At 35.4% G+C, this 23,145-nt stretch overlaps 1 protein-coding gene across 1 annotated transcript in view; it reads right to left on the reverse strand.

Moving 5' to 3' along the window:
* LOC145246597 (exosome complex exonuclease RRP44-like) overlaps positions 1-23,145 on the reverse strand; it is a 69,644-nt gene that overhangs the window by 20,467 nt on the left and 26,032 nt on the right. The window contains exons 11-16 of the mRNA XM_080108257.1: positions 22,270-22,386; positions 18,940-19,041; positions 12,986-13,050; positions 10,552-10,636; positions 9,304-9,428; positions 6,405-6,491 (exon numbers count right to left, since the gene is read on the reverse strand). Of these exons, the coding sequence (XP_079964383.1) occupies positions 6,405-6,491; positions 9,304-9,428; positions 10,552-10,636; positions 12,986-13,050; positions 18,940-19,041; positions 22,270-22,386 (581 nt within the window). The remainder of the gene's footprint in view (positions 1-6,404; positions 6,492-9,303; positions 9,429-10,551; positions 10,637-12,985; positions 13,051-18,939; positions 19,042-22,269; positions 22,387-23,145) is intronic.

A 23,145-nucleotide genomic window follows, 5' to 3' on the forward strand; every position in this document is an offset into this window, starting at 1 on the left:
TTATTGTTATGAAATAAAAACAAAACAAAAATGTAGGACAAGTGAATTTATTAGAATCATTATTTTGTTGTTCTCTCATAATATGCTTAAATACGCTATTTTAATTTATGCAAATTTCATCTTGTTATAAACTCAATTCTCTATTGATATTGTAGGATACACAGGAAAATTAGACTATGAAAATTAAAAATGAATAACATTAAACTTTAATTTATTATAAACTGTTAAAATAGTTTGGCAAATTAGAAACAAAAATAGCTGTGTTTGGGTCTTCGTCTATGCCTAAGATGGTTACGAATTAAATTTAATGAAAATCTAATATATTCAAATGTGAAATAGTGCTCATATGTTGCTTTTATTAGTTTCCATAATTGTCCTCACTATAAAGATCACTGTTGCTTTGCATATACGACCAAATTGCATTTACTGATCTTCTAATGTTGTTCTGCATCTGTTATGTTGACCTCATGCCACAAAAGTTTGTAAAAATAATGTAAATAATAAGACTGAACCAGATAAATATTTGCTAAAGTGGGACCTGACCTGGAAGGGTTGATGACGCATTGAATGGAGAGAAATGATATGAGTGTATATTGCAAGTCTTAAAAAATGATATAATGAGTGTATATTGCAAGTCTTAAAAAATGATATGATGGGTGTATATTGCAAGTCTTAAAAACACTCAGATTTGATGAATTCAAAAAGAGATGTGCACAGAACAGGGGATTCCAATTGAAAGAATGTTGAAACCACATTATGGCCGTTCAGAATCAGTTTCAAAATTCATAATGATCGGTTAATTAGTTTAGGAATCAATCATTCCAAACTTCCTGTTTGTAGATACAATAGAATGGTACGATATGTAATGAGTCTTAAAAAAAGGCTTAAATCTGACGATTACAGATTAAATTTAGACAATATAGGGAGATGTGTGTAGAACAAGAGACTTTGATCGTATAGTCATGTTGAAAAAAAATGGATGAGAGTTCTTAGGTCAGTAGATAAAGAACAGCTGAGGCAGCAGAGAAGACCAAAGAAATCATGGTAAGGAACTGATAAGAATTGACTTGAAAGATGGGAAAAATAAAAACTTGGCCTGAGATAGTTTGGAAGACGATTTTTCCAATATGTGCCAGCATGTAAAACAGACATTAAACCAAATGATGAATTTAATCAACTTTTACATTTCTCAAATTAAACAATTGAATAATTCAAATTATTTGGATTCTTCAGAATATATATATATATAATTTGAGGTTGCTATTTTCCAAAGGTAGGTTAACTAGTGAAATATAACGAGGTTCATACGAGAGTACTCAATACAGAAGTAGAGCAAGTTACATTTGTCTTTGCATAAGCAGTAGTTTGTTGCTACACAGTCATGAGCATGTTTCGGTCTACCAGTATTTACCAACTAGAGACCTCATCAGGCAACGACCTTTATTTCTGAAAACGGAATTCAAAATGAAGAGCGAAAATTAACTCAGCAAAAGAAGGCTATTTTTTTTTTTTTTGTTCTGAGTGTGAAGATTCACGGAGAACAGGTCTTTAGTTGGTAAATACTGGTAGACCGAAACATGCTCATGACTGTGTAGCAACAAACTACTGCTTATGCAAAGACAAATATATATATATATATATGCATGCAATGTAAAGTAACACATTTTTAGAAAACATTTTAATTAATTTAAATATAAAAATTTGAAAACCTGAAAATGTTGTGAAATGATAAAATCATTTTTATTTACTTTTTTTTGTTGTTATTAAATTCATTAAAAAATGTTTTCTAAAATGTGTGACTTTACATTGCTTAAATTTCACACTTAAACCAAGCAACAACACACGGATATAAACAATTACTGAGACAAGATGTATCTTCTCTTCGGGAGGATTTGACCTCTTATTACATTATTATGAAGAAGAAAAAAAAACTCAATCGGACTGACATCTCCTTGATAAAGCCAGGTTATTGACGAAAATTCGGAATTTAATAACAACATAAAAACGTAAAAAAAAAAAAAAAAATGATTTTATCATTTCACAAAATCTTCAGGTTTTCAAATTTATATCTCTATATATAAAAGCGAAAATGTGTGTATATATGTTCACTTTTTGTGTATGTCCAAGAAAGGCTTTTTTTCAGAGAAGCGATCAGTCGGCTCGCAACTTCTTAAAACTTTTTATATCATATATAAATCATAATATCTCCGAGTTAACAAGGGAGCTCGCCTGTCTATTTAATTTGCTCGACTTCGGGAAAATAAATATTCAACATTTGTCACTCGTCGCATGTGGATTAGGCTTTTTCATATAATAAAAGCAACATTAATTCTGGCGGTATTTTCTGTCTATCGCCGGAAATGTCCGAAAGCAATCAGATTTGATCAATGTGGAAATATTTTCCTTATATCAAACAATTGCTATTCAATTTGGACCCTACCAACATCTTGGGAAAATAAAAATAAAAAAAAGCGTTCCCGCAGTAAATGAAATACTATCCCGCAGTCAAAGTTGACCTCATTAAGTCATTAAAACGTGCACCTGCCAAATCTAAGTAATTAAATAAATTCAAACATGTTTCTGTTAGTACCTCTCGGTGGCCCAATGGTTAACGTCGCAGGGTTTTTTTTTCACACTTTAATTTCCAACTTCGTCTCAAGGGTCCGGGTTCAATCCTCATACTCACCTACTAAAACTTTTTTTTTTATTTTATTTTACCCCCCCCCCTCCCCCCCCCGGAGTTTTGATTTACCCAAAACCACACACACCTCCAAACACCCGGGCAACGCCGGGTACCCCTCGCTAGTATATATATAAATTTATATCATTTGGATTCATTGGACTACTGTTCTCATCTTGAGTGTGAGTTTCACAACGTTTCTGCCGATATAACCTCTGATTTTCTTCAAGTGTATTTGGTTGAAATTGGGAGTTTTTCTGTCAAACTCAAGGATCTTTATGTTTCTGAATTTTTGTGATGAGAATTAGTTATTCAATTATTTGGAATTTTCATCTCGAACGTCATTTTCACAATGCTTCAGTTGATGTAAACTCCAACTTTCTTCAGATGTATCTTGTCAAACTCTGGAATGTTTCTGTCGAACTTGGAATTTACTTCAACAGGGGGGCATGCTCTTGTTCCGTCAGCCATGACTGGACAGAAGTAATTTGCAATTGCATATTTCTATCGCCTACAGCGAGGATTGAACCTTCAACCTTCAGGAGAATATCACAAGAACTGAGGATCATGCAGTATAAAGTGATATTTTTCTGAAGGATAAAGGTTCAATCCTCGGTATGAGTGACCAAAAAATACAATTGCAAATTACTTAGGACTTCTATCCAGTCATGGCTGATGGAAATAGAGCATGCTACTCCCGTGAAGTAAATAAAGGGTTCCATTCGAAATTCTGTGCAGATTACAGAGTTTCACATAAACATTGCAAGACTGATAAGATACACCTGAAGAAGTTACATCAACCGAAACGTTGTGAAAATGACACTCAAGATGAGAACAATAGCCCAAAAATTCCAAATCAAATCAGAAATCTTTCTTTCAATCTTAGGAATCTTTCTGTGAAACTCGTGAATTTGCACAGAATTTCTAACGAAACCCATTATTTAATCCACAAGGTGTAGCATGCTCTTGTTTCATCAGCCATGACTGGGTAGAAGTCCAAAGTAATTTTCAATTGCATTAATAAGTTAATAATTCGCAATTGAATTAAATAAAGGGTTTTGTTCGAAATTCTGTGAAGATTTCAGAGTTCGATAAGATACACCTGAAGAACTTTGGAGTTTACATTGACTGAAACGTTATGAAAATAATATTCAAAATGAGAACAGTAGTTGGAAGAATCCAAATAATCAACAGAAACGAAAAAATAAGTGACAAATATTTGGTTACACTGATTATAAAAAATTAAGTTTTTACTCATTTTTAAAGAAATTATTCCAAAATCAAATTACACAAATAACAAAGTCAAAAGAGATAGGTGAGCAACTGTTCATATTAGATAATTTAAATAATCTGTTCATATTAGATAATTTAAATAATCTGTTCATATTAGATAATTTAAATAATCTGTCCATATTAGATAATTTAAATAATCTGTCCATATTAGATAATTTAAATAATCTGTCCATATTAGATAATTTAAATAATCTGTCCATATTAGATAATTTAAATAATCTGTCCATATTAGATAATTTAAATAATCTGTCCATATTAGATAATTTAAATAATCTGTTCATATTAGATAATTTAAATAATCTGTTCATATTAGATAATTTAAATAATCTGTTCATATTAGATAATTTAAATAATCTGTCCATATTAGATAATTTAAATAATCTGTCCATATTAGATAATTTAAATAATCTGTCCATATTAGATAATTTAAATAATCTGTCCATATTAGATAATTTAAATAATCTGTCCATATTAGATAATTTAAATAATCTGTCCATATTAGATAATTTAAATAATCTGTCCATATTAGATAATTTAAATAATCTGTTCATATTAGATAATTTAAATAATCTGTTCATATTAGATAATTTAAATAATCTGTTCATATTAGATAATTTAAATAATCTGTTCATATTAGATAATTTAAATAATCTGTTCATATTAGATAATTTAAATAATCTGTTCATATTAGATAATTTAAATAATCTGTTCATATTAGATAATTTAAATAATCTGTTCATATTAGATAATTTAAATAATCTGTTCATATTAGATAATTTAAATAATCTGTTCATATTAGATAATTTAAATAATCTGTTTATATTAGATAATTTAAATAATCTGTTCATATTAGATAATTTAAATAATCTGTTTATATTAGATAATTTAAATAATCTGTTTATATTAGATAATTTAAATAATCTGTTTATATTAGATAATTTAAATAATCTGTTTATATTAGATAATTTAAATAATCTGTTTATCTCTATATAAATAAAATGAACTCATTTTTCCCCCGTTTGATTTTGACCTTAATAGGATTAAAAATCAAGATATTTCATGCAAATATAATATGCACAAACGGCAGAACAATATCTGAGGTGTGTTATAGGCTTATTATTTCTCAAATTCCTCGATAATCTTAGATTTCTATACTTTTTCTGCTGAGAAGTCACGGCCAAAATCGGTTAAGATCAATGGAAGTGGTAAAATATTTTCTCTCTAATAAATTCCTCCTCCCCCTGCCACCACTTAACACCATTTGGAGATCGTTCACAAGGAACAGTTGAGAAGAGAACACCGGTTTGGCTTCGTAGTTCTTTCATGTGAAGTTATTTAAAATCACTAAACTAAGCTGCAGTGCTCTGTGGCGTAGTGGTTAGCGTGCTGGACAATTCACATTATATTTTCACGTTCGCGCCGACCTACCGTAGTCGTTTTTTTTTTTTTTTCCTAAACAACTGGAATGGACTTTTCTTGGTGGCCGAACTGTTAACGTTGCAGATGTTTTTGTTTTTTTTCACACTTTATTTTCCTACTTTTACTCATGACTCCGGGTTTGATCCTTCCTACTTACCTACCATAACATTTTTTACCCCCCCCCCCCCGGTCCCGGAAACAAACACTCGGGCAACGCCGGGTACCCCCGCTAGTATTAGATAATTTAAATAATCTGTTCATATTAGATAATTTAAATAATCTGTTCATATTAGATAATTTAAATAATCTGTTTATATTAGATAATTTAAATAATCTATCTATATTAGATAATTTAAATAATCTGTTCATATTAGATAATTTAAATAATCTGTTCATATTAGATAATTTAAATAATCTGTTCATATTAGATAATTTAAATAATCTGTTCATATTAGATAATTTAAATAATCTGTTCATATTAGATAATTTAAATAATCTGTTCATATTAGATAATTTAAATAATCTGTTTATATTAGATAATTTAAATAATCTGTTTATATTAGATAATTTAAATAATCTGTTTATATTAGATAATTTAAATAATCTGTTCATATTAGATAATTTAAATAATCTGTTCATATTAGATAATTTAAATAATCTGTTCATATTAGATAATTTAAATAATCTGTTTATATTAGATAATTTAAATAATCTGTTTATATTAGATAATTTAAATAATCTGTTCATATTAGATAATTTAAATAATCTGTTCATATTAGATAATTTAAATAATCTGTTTATATTAGATAATTTAAATAATCTGTTTATATTAGATAATTTAAATAATCTGTTTATATTAGATAATTTAAATAATCTGTTTATATTAGATAATTTAAATAATCTGTTCATATTAGATAATTTAAATAATGTGTTAATTATATGAGGGCCAAGTTCTACTCAATAGTAGTTCGCACAATTCAATATTTGAATATTAACTACAAACATTTCCTACCGTATTTCTTTGGCCTGGACATCAATTGGTTCATGAGTTGCACTGTCGATTTGAAAACGTATTTCACTCGATGCAAGAACGAGGGCGCTGAAAAGACAATACGAAAGCATGAAAAGAAAAAATGGTCGGATGATTTTGAAGATAACACAAAAAAAAAAAGAAACAAGAATAGTCTTATGATAGTCGAAAAAGTGAATTGGAACTGGAATTTCAAAGCAAAAGAATCTGCCAGTATTGTCCTGCGTAAAAATAAAGTTTCTACTGCAATTAGAACCTGAGCCTCAAATTAATGATCTGAGGTTTATTAAACTGAGAAGCCTGAAGGCAAACAACTGAAAAACTGAGACTTTGAGAGTGATGCGATTTGCATAGATTTACACAAATCTTATTTATCAAATATTCAGATGAAGGACTTCCAGAACAATAAAAAAATTTTTTTTTAACTATCACCCGCTCTTTTACGAGAAGTTCATAGTTTTCTTTTGATTGCCTCTTTGTGCGTATGTTGACTAATTTTGTATTATTTAATACTGTTGTGGTCTGGGTTAATTCGTGAAAACAAAATATCTTAAATAGAAAAACAAATATAACAAATGAAAAGTACAGGTTATACATCAGTCCGACTGCCACAAGTGCAAGACTTGTGCATAACGTGTGCTAATGATGAAAGACATATTCATCCAGTTTTTATAAAAAGCGGAAGAGTTCATTATTATCTGTAGGGTGAACACACCACAAAAAATACTGATGAAGATTAAATCTGGGACATATAGGGAGATAACGCACGAGAATTTGCTACGTAAGGTGTTGGATGAAAATCAGAAGTCAGAGTTATGCCAAGATCGCTACTGATATTGGTTGTCACAAGTCAATGGGATGTCAAATGATCAAGCAGGATATCGTTTACTCTTCCTATCACAAGTCGCATTGCATGTTCATCATGAATGCCGCCAAGGAATCAAGGAAGGTCAAAATTGGTGAATTTGTTGAGCGAGCTTAAACATGGGTCTGCAAGGATGCTGATAGTTTTTTCAGGTGAAAAAAATCCCAATCAGCATGAGACAAGTAACGACAAATGGATCTGCAAAACAAAGAGAGGGGGACGGGGCGAAAGAGAGGGGGACGGGGCGAAAGAGAGGGGGACGGGGCGAAAGAGAGGGGGACGGGGCGAAAGAGAGGGGAGACGGGGCGAAAGAGAGGGGAGACGGGGCGAAAGAGAGGGGAGACGGGGCGAAAGAGAGGGAGACGGGGCGAAAGAGAGGGGAGACGGGGCGAAAGAGAGGGGAGACGGGGCGAAAGAGAGGGGAGACGGGGCGAAAGAGAGGGAGACGGGGCGAAAGAGAGGGAGACGGGGCGAAAGAGAGGGAGACGGGGCGAAAGAGAGGGAGACGGGGCGAAAGAGAGGGAGACGGGGCGAAAGAGAGGGGAGACGGGGCGAAAGAGAGGGAGACGGGGCGAAAGAGAGGGAGACGGGGCGAAAGAGAGGGAGACGGGGCGAAAGAGAGGGGAGACGGGGCGAAAGAGAGGGGAGACGGGGCGAAAGAGAGGGGAGACGGGGCGAAAGAGAGGGGGACGGGGCGAAAGAGAGGGGAGACGGGGCGAAAGAGAGGGGAGACGGGGCGAAAGAGAGGGGAGACGGGGCGAAAGAGAGGGGAGACGGGGCGAAAGAGAGGGGGACGGGGCGAAAGAGAGGGGGACGGGGGCGAAAGAGAGGGGGACGGGGACGAAAGAGAGGGGGACGGGGCGAAAGAGAGGGGGACGGGGCGAAAGAGAGGGGGACGGGGCGAAAGAGAGGGGGACGGGGCGAAAGAGAGGGGGACGGGGCGAAAGAGAGGGGGACGGGGGCGAAAGAGAGGGGGACGGGGCGAAAGAGAGGGGGACGGGGCGAAAGAGAGGGGAGACGGGGCGAAAGAGAGGGGAGACGGGGGCGAAAGAGAGGGGAGACGGGGGCGAAAGAGAGGGGAGACGGGGGCGAAAGAGAGGGGAGACGGGGCGAAAGAGAGGGGGACGGGGCGAAAGAGAGGGGGACGGGGCGAAAGAGAGGGGGACGGGGCGAAAGAGAGGGGGACGGGGCGAAAGAGAGGGGAGACGGGGCGAAAGAGAGGGGAGACGGGGCGAAAGAGAGGGGAGACGGGGCGAAAGAGAGGGGGACGGGGCGAAAGAGAGGGGGACGGGGCGAAAGAGAGGGGGACGGGGCGAAAGAGAGGGGGACGGGGCGAAAGAGAGGGGGACGGGGGCGAAAGAGAGGGGGACGGGGGCGAAAGAGAGGGGGACGGGGGCGAAAGAGAGGGGGACGGGGGCGAAAGAGAGGGGGACGGGGGCGAAAGAGAGGGGGACGGGGGCGAAAGAGAGGGGGACGGGGCGAAAGAGAGGGGGACGGGGCGAAAGAGAGGGGGACGGGGCGAAAGAGAGGGGAGACGGGGCGAAAGAGAGGGGAGACGGGGGCGAAAGAGAGGGGAGACGGGGCGAAAGAGAGGGGAGACGGGGCGAAAGAGAGGGGGACGGGGCGAAAGAGAGGGGGACGGGGCGAAAGAGAGGGGGTGAAAAAGAGGGGGATGGGGCGAAAGAGAGCATGAAGGGGACGGGGATGGGAGCAGGTGGAGCGTGGGGGGACTGGCACGGGAGGGGAGAGAGAGAGAGTGAAGCAGGTGGGGAGGGGGGTTAAAGTGAGAAAAGCAGGAGGGGGACAAGGCAAAAGAGAGAGAGCAGGGGAGGGACATGGCAAAAGAGAGAGAGAGAGAGCAGGGAAGGGGCACGGTGAAAGAAAGAGCGAAGGACAAAGAGTGGAAGAGAAAGAGGTTATTAATGATGTGATATGGTGAAAAATCAAGATTGTGAGAAGAATAAAAAAAGGAAACGAGGCTGAAAAAAAATTGTGATGAAAATCACATTTACTGACCCTTTTTCAATACGCTTCCTCTTTAAAATTTTTGCCAGTTTATTAAGACCCCGCAAACTCTCTGTCAGCTCATCTTGCGATGTACTGTCTATTCGATTTTGGGCTTCTTGATAAGTTAACGAAGCCTGAAAAAAATAATAAATAAATAAATTCTAATGCTTTACTTTAGTGTAAGAGCACAAAAGAAATTATTTGAGAATAACTTGTTGATTCTTTGAGAACAATTTCATTCGTAAATCATTAAAGGAATTCTTTGACTTTGACATTTTAAACTTTAAACATGAAATATTCGTTTAAAACTTTAGCCTATTTTTTTATTATTGACATATCAATCCATTTTGAGTCATTTAATGGAGAAATGTAATATCTATCCTAAACTTTATGTGTACTCCTTCACTTCTTGGTGATGTGCCCTAACTTTGGCTGTAGCTGGGTTTGATGTAAGTGTTTTTGATGATTGACTTCTTGGTTCTTAAGTTCTGGAAGATATTATTTGGCGACTATCTCAGAACAACGTGAACTTATCGGGGAGCAGATGCAAATTGTTAACTTGTGTTTTTTCTTTGCTTATACTGATAATCCCTTCATTCCTCCTCCTCCTCCTCTTCGCATACAAAAATTATAATTCTTTTCTCTTTTTTTCTTGCTTTTCAAATTAAAAAGCATTCGAAATTAACTTCTTTCTTTTTCATCTTTTTCTCAAATCAGAAAGATGTCTGTGTTCCCAGACTCTAGAAAATACCTTTCAACAGCCTCATCCATTGCACTGTTCACTGATCTTTGCGACCCCAACTGTAGACAATCTTGATAGGATCACACGTCACACTTGCTATTTGAATATTTCCATTCCTGGGAATAACTTGCGTGTCTTGCTACATTTAATAAATTTGTAGATTTCTATTTTCTTTTCAATCTGACAATATTGTCACATACCAGCAAGACCACTCGGCATTGTCCCGGGCACAAATGTCATTATATAAGTTCATAAGCTTTCCCCAATAGCACATAAATGATCACAATAGATTTAATAGGATTTGTACATTACATAGTCGATTCCATAGACAATGATGGTATTTTTTGTGCATCCGTAAATATCCTACGAAAACAATTTCACAATGGAAAGTTGATTTTCTTTGTAGATCACAAATATAGATATTCTATTTTTAGTTGGAAAAAAGGGGAAAATTATGTAATGATCAATGATTTTAAAATGAAAAAGAACTTAAAAAAGATTTTAAAAAAACTTACTTTTGAACGAATTACAGATTTATGGAATTTTGTATGCAATACTTCTGCATCATTATTCATTTCCCAAATTACTGAGAATGCAAACCTGAAAATTAAAGAAAATGAATCGTCTTATTCTTGCAATAATTTAATTGTTATATATAAAGCTGCAGTTTTGTCTGTTGGTTTACAAACTGCTTCTAGTGTTTTTCAGATAGATTTCCATAAACATATCTTTTATATGAATTAAGGATAGGTCCTCAACTATTGGTCTAACAGTGGTTGTGTTTGGCTAAGATAGGGTTTTGTTCAGTCCTAGGAAGTCTACACTGCCAGATTTTATTCTGAGAAGGGTTAGTTCACTGCTACAGGGGAATACCAACAGTATTGCTTGGACATTTATTGTAGGCCAGCATGGGTTTCCTGTAGTACGCTGGTTTTTCAAAGCTTTATTTAACATTGTATTTAATCTCCTGGCAAGCAAATAAATGAACTCCGTAAATCTTCTGAACTGAAGTATTTTTTATGGAAATCACACAACGCACGAAGCCACTTGGCTTAAGGAGCTAATAAGAACAAAAGTTGATTATTGCAAAAACAGGAGATGCCTATTAACCTTAGTCTTGAAATGACCAACACTATAGGTAATATGAAAACAGTGAGCAGGACAGGAGTTCCCCAACCTTGCAGTTATTAGAAAGAAGATACTAGAATAGGAAATTACTACAATGAGGCATTTAACCAGTGAATTGATGACAACCATTAAACCAACAAGTCAAATGAGCTGGAACAAAAGAAGCAGAGAATATATCAGACAATTCTGAAGAACACATTATAGCATTTGTAGAAAAGACAACATCACGTCTGTGGAAGAGAGGTTTGAGAAAGGAAGAAGGGTTGTGTTAAAAAAAAAAAAAAATAATGAAATACAATCAGAATTTTTTAAATGTGGCATATCAATACGAGAAATCAATGACTCAAATTTGTTGTGTGATCAAGTTATTATTTTTCTAATATATAAAAGGCAAAATGTGTGTGTGTGTGTCTGCCAAAAACATCTGACAGCAGCTCAATCTTTCGGATGACAAATATAAAAAAATTGGCCAAAAACATTAATTCCATCACCCTCAACTCGACAGTTTTTTTACAAGGAGGGGACAGTTTCTGCATCGCTATTTTTACAAGTCATCGTTCCCTTTTTTGATTGACTACGCTGAATTTCGACATTTGTGACTTTCGGTTGTGCAATGGAGACATTAGCTGAGACGTCAGTTTCTTTTTTTTCCTCCTTTGCGTTACAGGTTCAAGCCTACCTGCCTACTACCACTTTTTTTTTTTTTTTTAACACCCCTCTCCACCCAAGCTGCCTACTGTTGTTTTGATCTCCCTCCCCCACTACTACCACTTTATTTTTTGAAGAATGAGCTCTCAGGCGGGGTGTTATTAGTCATGGCTATTGCTGATTGAAAAGACTTCTTTTGATTGTTGAAAGAATAATAATAGTACTAAAAATACCTATCGAATAATGATTTTAAAAAAAAAAAAAAAAAAAAAAAGAAAATCAAGGATAAATACCCGAATAAGTTTTTGTTCTGTTAAAAACTAACCTTAAAAACCAACAGACCAATAATAATAAAAATAAAGGTTGGTACTATGCTGGATGACAGTAACACATACACTTTAGTCTTCTTTTGTTTTTGTTTTTGTTTTTTGCTTCTAAAAAATGGCAGACATGTTTTTATTTGTTTTTGAATGAATGGATGGGACTATAACAGAATGGGACCATTGATCGGATTAAAAGAGAAGATTGACAAAGAATAAATAAGAATTCTAGGTATAAGATGACTTATTAATGGAATCATTGATAAAATTCACAACCCTTTCTGCAGTTCAGCCATGTTTGGTTCAAATAAACTTCAATTTAAATAAAGCGAGCAAAAAGTGGACATTGGTTTCACTTTTGACAATCTCATAATTCTCACTTCCTTTATTTTGTCCTTTAGTTCTCACATTCTTTCAGTAATGTTTCTGACAAAGGGATAAGAATTGCTGCTTTCTGGGTCAAAATCTAGCCACCTAACAGTTATCTTTGGCTAGTTTGCATCCGTGAAGTAGTATTTTTTAGTTTTTTATATCAAGAGGTTTCAGGTCTTGTTTGGATCAAAGTGCAATATCTGTTCTGCCGTTCGTCAGTGAAGAAAGAGGTCCTCATTTCCTAAACTTGTGTTCAAGCAGATTTATTTTTATTAATTGTCGGAGTATGATGTACCACATTTATGTTGTCCTTTTGTGACTATCCACATCGATCGGGAGAAACCAATGTCAACAAAACAGTAAAATCTTAACTTGCAGATCTGTGCAAATTAATTTTTTTTTTTTAACTGGCAAATAATTGTATTTTGACAAAGTATTATTTCTAATCACAAGAGTAAAAATAATCTTATCATTGACTTACCGATCACCATCATCTCGTAGCGAACACAGATTGGAACTTAGCAATTCTGGAACCATGTCAATACGCTGAAAGAAGTTGAAAACAAATTTATAAAAATATTATTCATCTATATATCTACAAAAGTGAGAATGTGTGTGCGAGGACACTTCTTATACACTTAACAAATTTTTGAACTACAGACTTGAAATTTGGTATATAGGGTATTCAGACACGTGGAAAACTTTTTAATCCATTTTCATTAGGATAAAGGGCTGCTAAGGGGTCAACATTGAAAAAATTGGTATGTGGCGGCCGTTGGATTTTTATCTGTTTTACGACTGCAGATGCATGAATCATTCACATTATGTTAAGAATAAGAAGATTTGAAAACATTTTTTGGAGATCGTGTTCAGTTGGGCTAATAGTTATACTTGATTCACAGTCTTTAGGCTTTGGTTTCGATCTCTGCTTGAGTATTAAAGTAAACTATTTAGAAAAAAAACATAATTCTCGTATGCACATCTCTCAGTTTCTTTCTATGTTTTTTATGTTATCTATATATATAAAAGCGAAAATGTATGTATGTATGTATGCTTTTCCTCGATGTTCACAAAAGGCTTCTTTCAGAGAAGCGCTTGCTCGGTTCACAACTTCTTAAAACTTTTTGTATTATCTATAAATTGTAATATCTCAGAGTTATCCACAGAGCTCACCTGTCTATTTAATTTTATTGACTTTCAAATGTTAATTATTCCACATTTCCCGCATCGGCACACGTTACATTCGGTTTTCAGTATAAAAAAAAAGCGAAACTCGACTCTAATTACAGGCCGAAAGCCAGTTGTCTCAAGAGAGCTAAGTAACGTTTGTTCAATGTCGACTTCGTCGTATCAGACTGTAGCTTTCATTTCGCTCCTCCTAATAAACAGAGAGCAGGTTTTAAAAACAAACAAACTGATTTATTCACCACATTCAAAACTGTCCCGCACAAAATGCTAACTGCTGAATACCTATCGCCGTCACGTCAATCAAAAACGCGCACTTTTTTTTTTTTTTTTTTTTAAACACTTTACTATTTTCCAACTGCGCGTCGTGAAGGCTTCGGTTTTTTTTCACGGGCACCTGTTTTTTTTCACATTTTCGGGTTTTTTTCACATACCCCGAAAAACACCCAGGCAACGCCGGGTACCCCTCGCTAGTCTATAATATAAATCTCACCTGTCTGTTTAAATGTATATATGTATGAATGTATGTCTGCCTAAAACATTCAACAGAGACGACGGATTTTTCTGAGATCTATATCATTTTGAAGCTCAACCATTCGGACAACAAATATAGAAAAATTGGTCCAAAACATTAATTTCTTTACCCTCAACTGGGCACTTTTCTACAGACAGGGTCACTTTTTTCACAGATATTTTCAAAAGTTATCCCCTATTTCAATTGTCTAGCATTAATTTTAACCTACGCCACTTCTGGTTTGGCGATGGGCGCAACAGCAAAGATGTCACTTTTTTTTTTTTCACATTCTTTTCCTCCTTCGCAGTACAGATTCGAGCCTGCCTGCCTACTACTACTTTTTTTTTTTTTTGTGCGCAGCACACACCTCCAAACACCCGAGCAACACCAGACACCCAGGCTAGTTTTTTTTTTTAAGGAATGTAATGTTACGTTTAATACCAGGCAATGCACAATGCAAAGTATATCTTCTAGTTATTATATATTATTATATATTATAAATATTACATTATATATTAGTAAAAACATACATTTAGAAGCACATTTGTATTAGAGTGCATTAAAATGCAGTAAATCAACATTAGACACAGACGGACGTGGGGTTAATTTACATTCTTTGAATGACCAATATTTTTAGAAAGGAAAATAAAGAATCGTAATGGGACTGTTTTTATTTTATTGTTATGTTTATTCAAAATTAAAACACTGGCAGAATATATGAAGTAATAGGAAACTGATTAATTTATTTGAACATGTTTTTTAAACTCTTTTTTTACCCCAAACAAGGTATGAACGTAAGACGCTATTATTTGTGCAAGACTCTATGAGAGCAACACCTGTCATAGACGAGTCAAAAGCAGAGATGCATCACTGAATTCCTCTATGCAAAAAAATTAGAATATACAAACTGATCAACATTCACCAGCACTTGAACATCTACAAAGCCAATGCAGTGGAGGTCAGAACAGTTAGGAGATGAGTTCATTGATTTAAGTACAACCAAGGCATCAAAAAAGGCTGGCAAAAGTGCATTGAGAAGAATTAATTTTGGAACACAAAAGGTTGTTTCAATGGTACCAATCCTGTCTTCGTAGCACTTCAAGGTTTTAATTTTCGAATTAAAAAATAGGCCTTACTTTTGGAACGAGCCTTGTATAACAAATAAATGTTACCAAAGGCAAGATAAGCCCCCTCTTCCACCTACAGAGATAATTTTTTAGTGTTTTAACACATTTCAAAGTATTTATATAAATGCAATAGATTTGTCAAAATAATTGTTTCTTTTTTGGAGACAAGGATGAATGATGCAGGTAAGAAAAATTTGGGGGGGGGGGGATATGACTAGCTTAAGCTCTGGAGCAAAAAGCCTGGATCAATTATCTGGAATATTATTTGTTCTTTTATTTGGGAACGTACGTGTTTGATCAACACTGCTGGGGAGCCATTATTTAATAAGCTGTTTTGTTTTTAAATCCCCAAAACCGTGTTTGATGGTAATTAACTGATGATCCCTGAAAATGTATGACTATTGTTAGTGCGAAAAAGCAGTTTGTTCAGGGATTGCAGGAGATTAAATGACTTACTAACAAAATAATTTTCCAACGGAGGATTAAAAATTAGATTTTTATAAACAAGCCGCGCATGCATGGTCCCCCTCTTGTGCTGTATGTGAGATGACGCCACAAAAAATAGTGAAGAAATGATGAATGTGAGAAGTGTGAAGTGCCAACATTGCCTTCACATTTGCGCCAAGTTTTAGAAAAATCTAACGGATGGGGCAAAAGTTATGGGGTAAAAAATGTAATTTTTTTGCAATTTTAGGGCATTTGTGACCCGTTTTGACCTCCTGGGAACACCAAATACCAGTGAAAATTGGCAAATGATGCAGTTTCACACCTTAACACATGTATATTTGAATTCAGCACCATGGAAAACTACTATATAGACATACATATCAAGTTCTTAATATAAAAAAAAGAGCTCCAAAAAGTCATGTTTTTTTTTAGCCCTAAAAGTCCCAGAGGGATGCGAACCAGAATTTTGCCAGGGTCACCCATACTGAATTTATATAAAGAACAATGGCCTCCACATTTTGGCCAAGTATCAGGAAAATCTAATGAATGGATCAAATGCTATGGGGCAAAAAGTGTCATTTTTTACCATTTTGGCGCATTTTTTACCTATTTTGATCCCTGGGGGATGCCAAATCCCAGTGAAAATGGACAAACGATGCAGTTTCAGGCCTTAACATATATATATTTAAGTTGAACACCATGAAAAAACACTATATAGTCATACATATCAAGTTTTTATTGAGAAATATGAAAAAAAAAGCCACAAAAAGAAGCATTTTTAGCACTGAAAGTCCCCTGTGTCACAAACCAGAATTTTACCAGGGTCACCCATACTGGATTTATATTAAGAACAATGGACTCCACATTTTAGCCAAGTTTTTAAAAAATCTAATGGATGGATCAAAAGTTATGGGGGCAAAATGTGTCATTTTTTGCCATTTTGGGGCATTTTTTACCCCTTTTGAGCACCTGGGGGCGCAATGGAAATTTTTGTAAAAACATTTTTTATTTAATGTAATACAATTTGTGGCAAAATTTTAAGAAAAACTAATGGACGGTTATCTGGCAATAGTCCGGACTAATGGACACATGGATGCCACTGAAAACATAGGTCCCTCTCTGAAATCAGGGGACCAAAAATGATTTCTATAGTTTTTTTAAGTTTACGTTAAAAACCTGCAAAACTAATATATATATATATATATATATATATATATATGTATAATTATTTTATATACCTACAGACACGAGTGTTTTATCGTATTACAAATCATCAGTGCAAGAAATCACAATTGCTACCGGTCATGGGATTCGAACCCAGCCACGAAGCCATCTCTCACTACTAGCAAGGAACATAACCCCAAAACCAGTCAACCATGACGAGAATTAAATGAAATTTTAACATTTCTAAAACCAAATACAGGCATAAACATTATTAAGAATGAGTCCACAAAATCAATGGTGGCTTTGTTGACTGGGTTTGTATCTCCTGACCAGCAGTAATTATCACTTTTACACTGATGATTGCATAAGTATGAAATTAGTGCCTGTAGCTATAAAAATTAATATTTATTTAAAAACTTTTATAGTTATTAAGCCCCTTTGAAAAAATTAAAGTTGAACCCTATTTAGGGAATTGTGAAAAAAAGCAGTCAGCATTAGCAAAAACGCATCATTCTGACTTCTTGTAGAATACTTTCATGACTGTTTATTATGATGTCCTGCCAACATGGCATTCATAAGTACTAATTTCCTTCCATTCAGGTGTTAGTTGCAGGTGGCTTGGAAGAAAGATACTAACCTGCATAGACAAGGTTGGCTTAGTTGACTGGTTTCAAATTTCCCAACCAGCAGTAATTATCACTAGGGCTATGACAACAGCATACTCTTTTCATTGTTTTGACTCTCGAGTATATATCCGACACAGTTAGGCACAGTTAATCAACCGAGAACCACATCACTCTATATAAAAGCATATAAGATATCAACGGATACACACTCGAGAGTCAAAACAAAGAAAAGAATATGCTGTTGTCCTAGCCCTAATTATCACCTGCAGCATTGATGATGCATAAGCATGAAAAAAACAGGTATAAAAATTGTTAATATTTTTTTTTAAATATTATATCTCATCTCTTTAATTCTTTGGTTAGCAACATGATGTTGTTGTCTTTATTCAGATTCAAATAAAGGTTTTCTAAAAAAAGAAAAATAAATAAAAAAATAAAAAAAAATGCTCATGTGTGCATTTATTATTTAATGCGAATGTGGTATCAAGGTCACTGATATCCTAAATAATGTAGCAGATGATGTCAGTGAAAAGACAATAAAATCCCTTGAATAATTTTACTTTCATGAGGGTCAAGTTAATTAATTGCTAATATATGATCTTGAAGATATTTGCAATGGTTTTGACGTTTGAAATTTAAGTTGCAAATAAAACAAAAAACTGAGTTTTATTGGGAAAAGTTTTACAACTCGTTAGGACAATGATCAAAGGGAGCTAATTCCTCTGAAAAAAAAACGAAATTACCTCCCCTCTTTTGACTCTCATGAGAATTCTTGTGTGAAGATGTGACAACGGATGAGACATGCTTGCTGGCAGTGCCATATTTTATGACAGCCACAGACTTGGATGACAATTTCATACGGAAACTTATATGACTGAAGTTGAATAATAAAGAATGAAAAGAACAAAATAGCAGATGTTAAATAGTGTATGTAATATTTGTGCCTCCAAAGCAATCCACACGCCCCTCTAGAAGAGAAATTTCTGGGTTTTTTGGGGGGGTTTTTTGTTTTGCATGTAATCTCACTATATTGAAAAGTATGGATTATGATTCCCAGGTAACACCAACAAAAGAACAGAGAAGTTCTTTATCCCAGGCGACACTTTTTTGAAACAACTGCTTTATCTAGGATACAGAACATTACTAAAACCGAGTTAACTAACTTTTAGATTACTTCCTGTTCTATTCATGGTATTGCGCACTTATAAAATTGAGGAGGCCTCCAGAGCAATTTTTTCTAAATTTTAGATATTATTCATTTGAAAAAAAAAAAACATTGAAAGAAGGTATGCATCTGCAGAGGTACAATCAACGTATTCTACATACACAGTGGAAACAAATGAATAAAGAAGAGGTTATCTAAAAGATTTACTTGGTCTGTCAGGTAAACAGTGGTTGCTCTGTGCTTCGCTTCATCATCCAATGTTGTTCCCGGCCGAATAAAGTGGGAGACATCGGCAATGTGGACACCAACCTGGCGAAAAGAAAGGAGAATGATATACAAAAAAGGTGAGAAGTGTTCAGTTTATGGAAAGGGGTTTTAGTGCAATGCAATTTTTATTCTGGTTGCAGTGAAATTACAGTTAGGTTGGGTGATACTAATAGTTTATATGCAAGAATCATATTACAACAGACATAAGAAGTTGGATGAAGAGAAAGTATATGTAGTTCAGCAGTTTTGTTACCTTGGTGATACAACTGAAGCACAGGAAAGGGTAAGTACAAGTGACACACCCCATCCCTTCTTCCCAAAAAAGTGTTAAGAATGTTAGAAAAAAAAACAAAAAAAAAAAACTAAGTATAGCAATGATTGGACAATAGAGGTCAATATATTTAGAATTAGTTTGCGGATAGTTTTAGGAGTAGTAACGAGTTTTGGAATGTTGTATGGACAGTCTTGAATTTGCGAAAGGTGAGTAGCTGTCAGTTGGAATAGAACACAATCATGGCTCTGAGCAGATCAAAATAAGCTAACATCAAACGACAATAAGGATGCCTCAACATAGCCATTCTACAGAAACAGTAGACATCCAGGAGTGCAACACACCGCTTATTTCACCCAAAAAGTTTGGCCTGTGACGACAAAAGCAGCAGAGTGGCAATATGAACGTGCATGGAATGCCAATCTATAGATACAGCGCCAGTTCACTGGAAGAAGGAGCTACTAGAAATCCTGCCTTGATAGAGGGAGCTGCTAGAAATCCTGCCTTGATAGAGGGAGCTGCTAGAAATCCTGCCTTGATAGAGGGAGCTGCTAGAAATCCTGCCTTGATAGAGGGAGCTGCTAGAAATCCTGCCTTGATAGAAGGAGCTGCTAGAAATCCTGCCTTGATAGAGGGAGCTGCTAGAAATCCTGCCTTGATAGAGGGAGCTGCTAGAAATCCTGCCTTGATAGAGGGAGCTGCTAGAAATCCTGCCTTGATAGAGGGAGCTGCTAGAAATCCTGCCTTGATAGAGTTCAAAATAGACTTTGTAGCCTAGTAGGGGATGCCCTTTTCTCTTCCTTGCAATCTCTTTCTGACAGAAGAGATGTTGCAAGTCTGTGTCTGCTTTATCATTATTTTCATGGCAAGTGCTCGTCTGAGCTCCAATCTATGGTCCCCCCTTGCCAAACTTTCATGAGAAACACTCATCTAGCTGAAAACACTATCAATAATTTGCCCCCACTCTTTATCTGTCCCTAAACCTAAACGTAGATTCCATGAACAAAGTTTCTTAGAACTGCACGCCTGTGGAACTGTCTTCCGTTTTCCTGCTTTCCAGCTGACTACAACATGGTTGTCTTCAAGTCCAACGTAAACAAGTTCTTGAGACGTTCCACTTAAGTTAACAAATTTACCATTACTAACGATTACTATATTATTCAATGTACTACTTTAACCCTTATCCTTGAGTGGACTCTGGGCCTTGATAAGTGGTGATGCCTATGTAAAAAAAAGTGTTTTATTTGAATTTATATAATAGATATCTGTTTATGAAAGTATAAAAATAAAATTGAAATCCAAATAACAAATTCAGAGAAAAAAGCGAAAGAACCGAATTGCTTTGTCACTACTTCCGGTAGCACTACGGCAGAAATTAGGAAGTACGTTAGCTGACTATAACCAAAAAATAAATTATCAAGAGGTAAGACAGCTTTTTTAAATTTAAGAATATAATAGGAGTCTTCAATTTAAATTTTTTTAAATGTGCTTTTACTGCAATCCTGGGTAACACCAGGTAGGTACAAGTACTTTAAACTCCTCGGCTTAACATTTGCAGGCAATATGAACTGGAACAAATACATTGAGGACATTGCAAAGACTGCTGCAAAGAAGGTGGGTTACCTCTATCGAGCTAGAAGATTACTCACATCTGAGAGTATCCTGTACCTTTACAAGACCATCATTCGCTCATACATGAAGTTGCTACACATCTGGGCTAGTTCATCTCCCTCTTGGATATGTCCAAAAAAAAAAGTCTTCAATCTACTAAATCCCACTTTGTCAACTAAGCTCCAACCCCTGTCCCATCGCCATAATGTTGCATCTCTGTGCCTGTTTTACAAGTATTTTAATAGAATGTGCTATGATGAACTCATTGTACTTGTGCCCCCTCGACATACATATCTCCAAAAAACCAGCTTAACAAAATCCCCTTCACTATTGAGGTCCCTAAATACCAGAAAATTTAATAGTTTCTTCCCTCAAACAGCTATACTTCGGAATTCCCTTCCTGCTACCTGCTTCTCTGACTGTACTGATATGCAGAAGTTTAAATGTAATGTAAACCAACATCTTGTTAACCTTTCCTAGGCATGGTCCCAAATAGTAGCCCCTTACGTTGAAGTGGCGATATGCCTTGTTAGAGGTGAACACAAGTTTATAAAAAAAAAAAAAAAAAAAAGGAAATTTACAGCACACAGCATTGAGGTTGGTGGTGATTGTCGACCGAGAGGGAGTACATATATGTAGATATATGTATATATTTTTTTTTTTTACATATCTTCCAATTTTCTTCCCCCCCACCTCCCCGAGAGGGAGTACATATATGTATATTTTTTTGTTAAATACCTTCCAATTTTCTTTTGAAGAATTTCTAGCGTAATCATTAACTGACCATTTTTATTTAATCTGTTTGGATAGATCTTTCTAGTCAACGGTTTAAGAAGTAAATGTTTCCTTTTTAGAGTTTCAAAAATTAAAGCTTTCACTTGTTTGAAAGCCCGGTCAGACATAACAAATCGGAATAATTAAGTCATGAATTTTCAAACAGAACTATATCCATGTAAATCTCTACCTTCTCAAAATTGTTCCCATCAGTCTCTAAGAAAAACATTGAAATAGTTTGAGATCTTAGCAATATTTAGATAAAGAATAATAAAAAAAATATATAATTTGCTCTCTTCGATTGAGCGATATCATGATGCAGCTTTGTTAGTTTTAAAGGCAACTGTCATCTATGCTATTGCAAAAAAGAAAAGAGTATGATAGAGAGAGAGTGACACAGAGAGAAAGATACCAAGCGAGAAAAAGTGATACAGAGAGAGAAGCATCAAAACAGCACAATAAAATGTAATGTTGGCATAAATGGACAAATTTAAAAATGGCGGATTTTCACGAATAAGCTGAAAATTCAGATCTGTATTAAAAAAAGAAAAAAAAAAAGTTCCTACTCTCTAAAAGTTATCGCTATTTAATGAAATCTGCTTAATTACACAAACCTCATAATTTCCATTTTCTAATTTTTTACAGTGGAGAGCATCATCAATATCGGTACAGCCAGGAGGATCCACACTGCAAACGTTAATATGCCGAATGTCTACTCGTCTCTTCAGATCCTAGTAAAAAAAAAAAAAAAAAAAAAAATTTAAATAAAATATTCAAAATATATATATATATATATATTTTACTGTTTTTATATCTTCCTCTGTTCTTAACGCTTTAACATTTTTAAAATATTTTTCAACAACTTTTTCATTCTGAAAGTCATCCTTTTCACAACAAATACATTCTCAAATATTGTACTGGTATCTTATTTTCTTCAATTTATCCATCCAGAAGAAGTCTTACAAGCAAGACAAAACGTTGGTAAACATATAACTTGGTTTGTTCCTTTTTTTCATCTCTATCTCATAAGAATACTATTTCCATTATTCTCATCATATAATTTCCAGTCAAACAACGTCACAGCCCACAAGAGCCATGACAGTCAATGAACCAGAAGTCCAAGACTCGAGTTTCGCCCTCATTTTGGGCTCATCAGTTGGACACATCCAAACTCAGGATTCAAAACCCAAACCTTTTGCATGCGAGGCAAACACTCTGCCAACTGAGCAAACGCCTCGCACACAAGAAATTCTATTAATTAACACAGATCAAGCAACCTGCGCCAAAATCTAAAGTGGACCTACTTTGTCTCGACAAGGGACACGATCATCCAACCAGCTCATAACCCAAAGATGATGTCTCACAAGTAGGAATTTCAACTCGTAAGGACGATGCCATCCAGTAATGCTAACCTAGCGAGCAATTAGTGATAGAATTTTCTACATATTTGCGCGCGCACACACACACACACACACACACACACACACACA

This window comes from Euprymna scolopes, chromosome 24 (assembly GCF_053919585.1).
Source record: "Euprymna scolopes isolate OS-2025 chromosome 24, ASM5391958v1, whole genome shotgun sequence".
Taxonomy (NCBI): Eukaryota; Metazoa; Mollusca; class Cephalopoda; order Sepiida; family Sepiolidae; genus Euprymna; species Euprymna scolopes.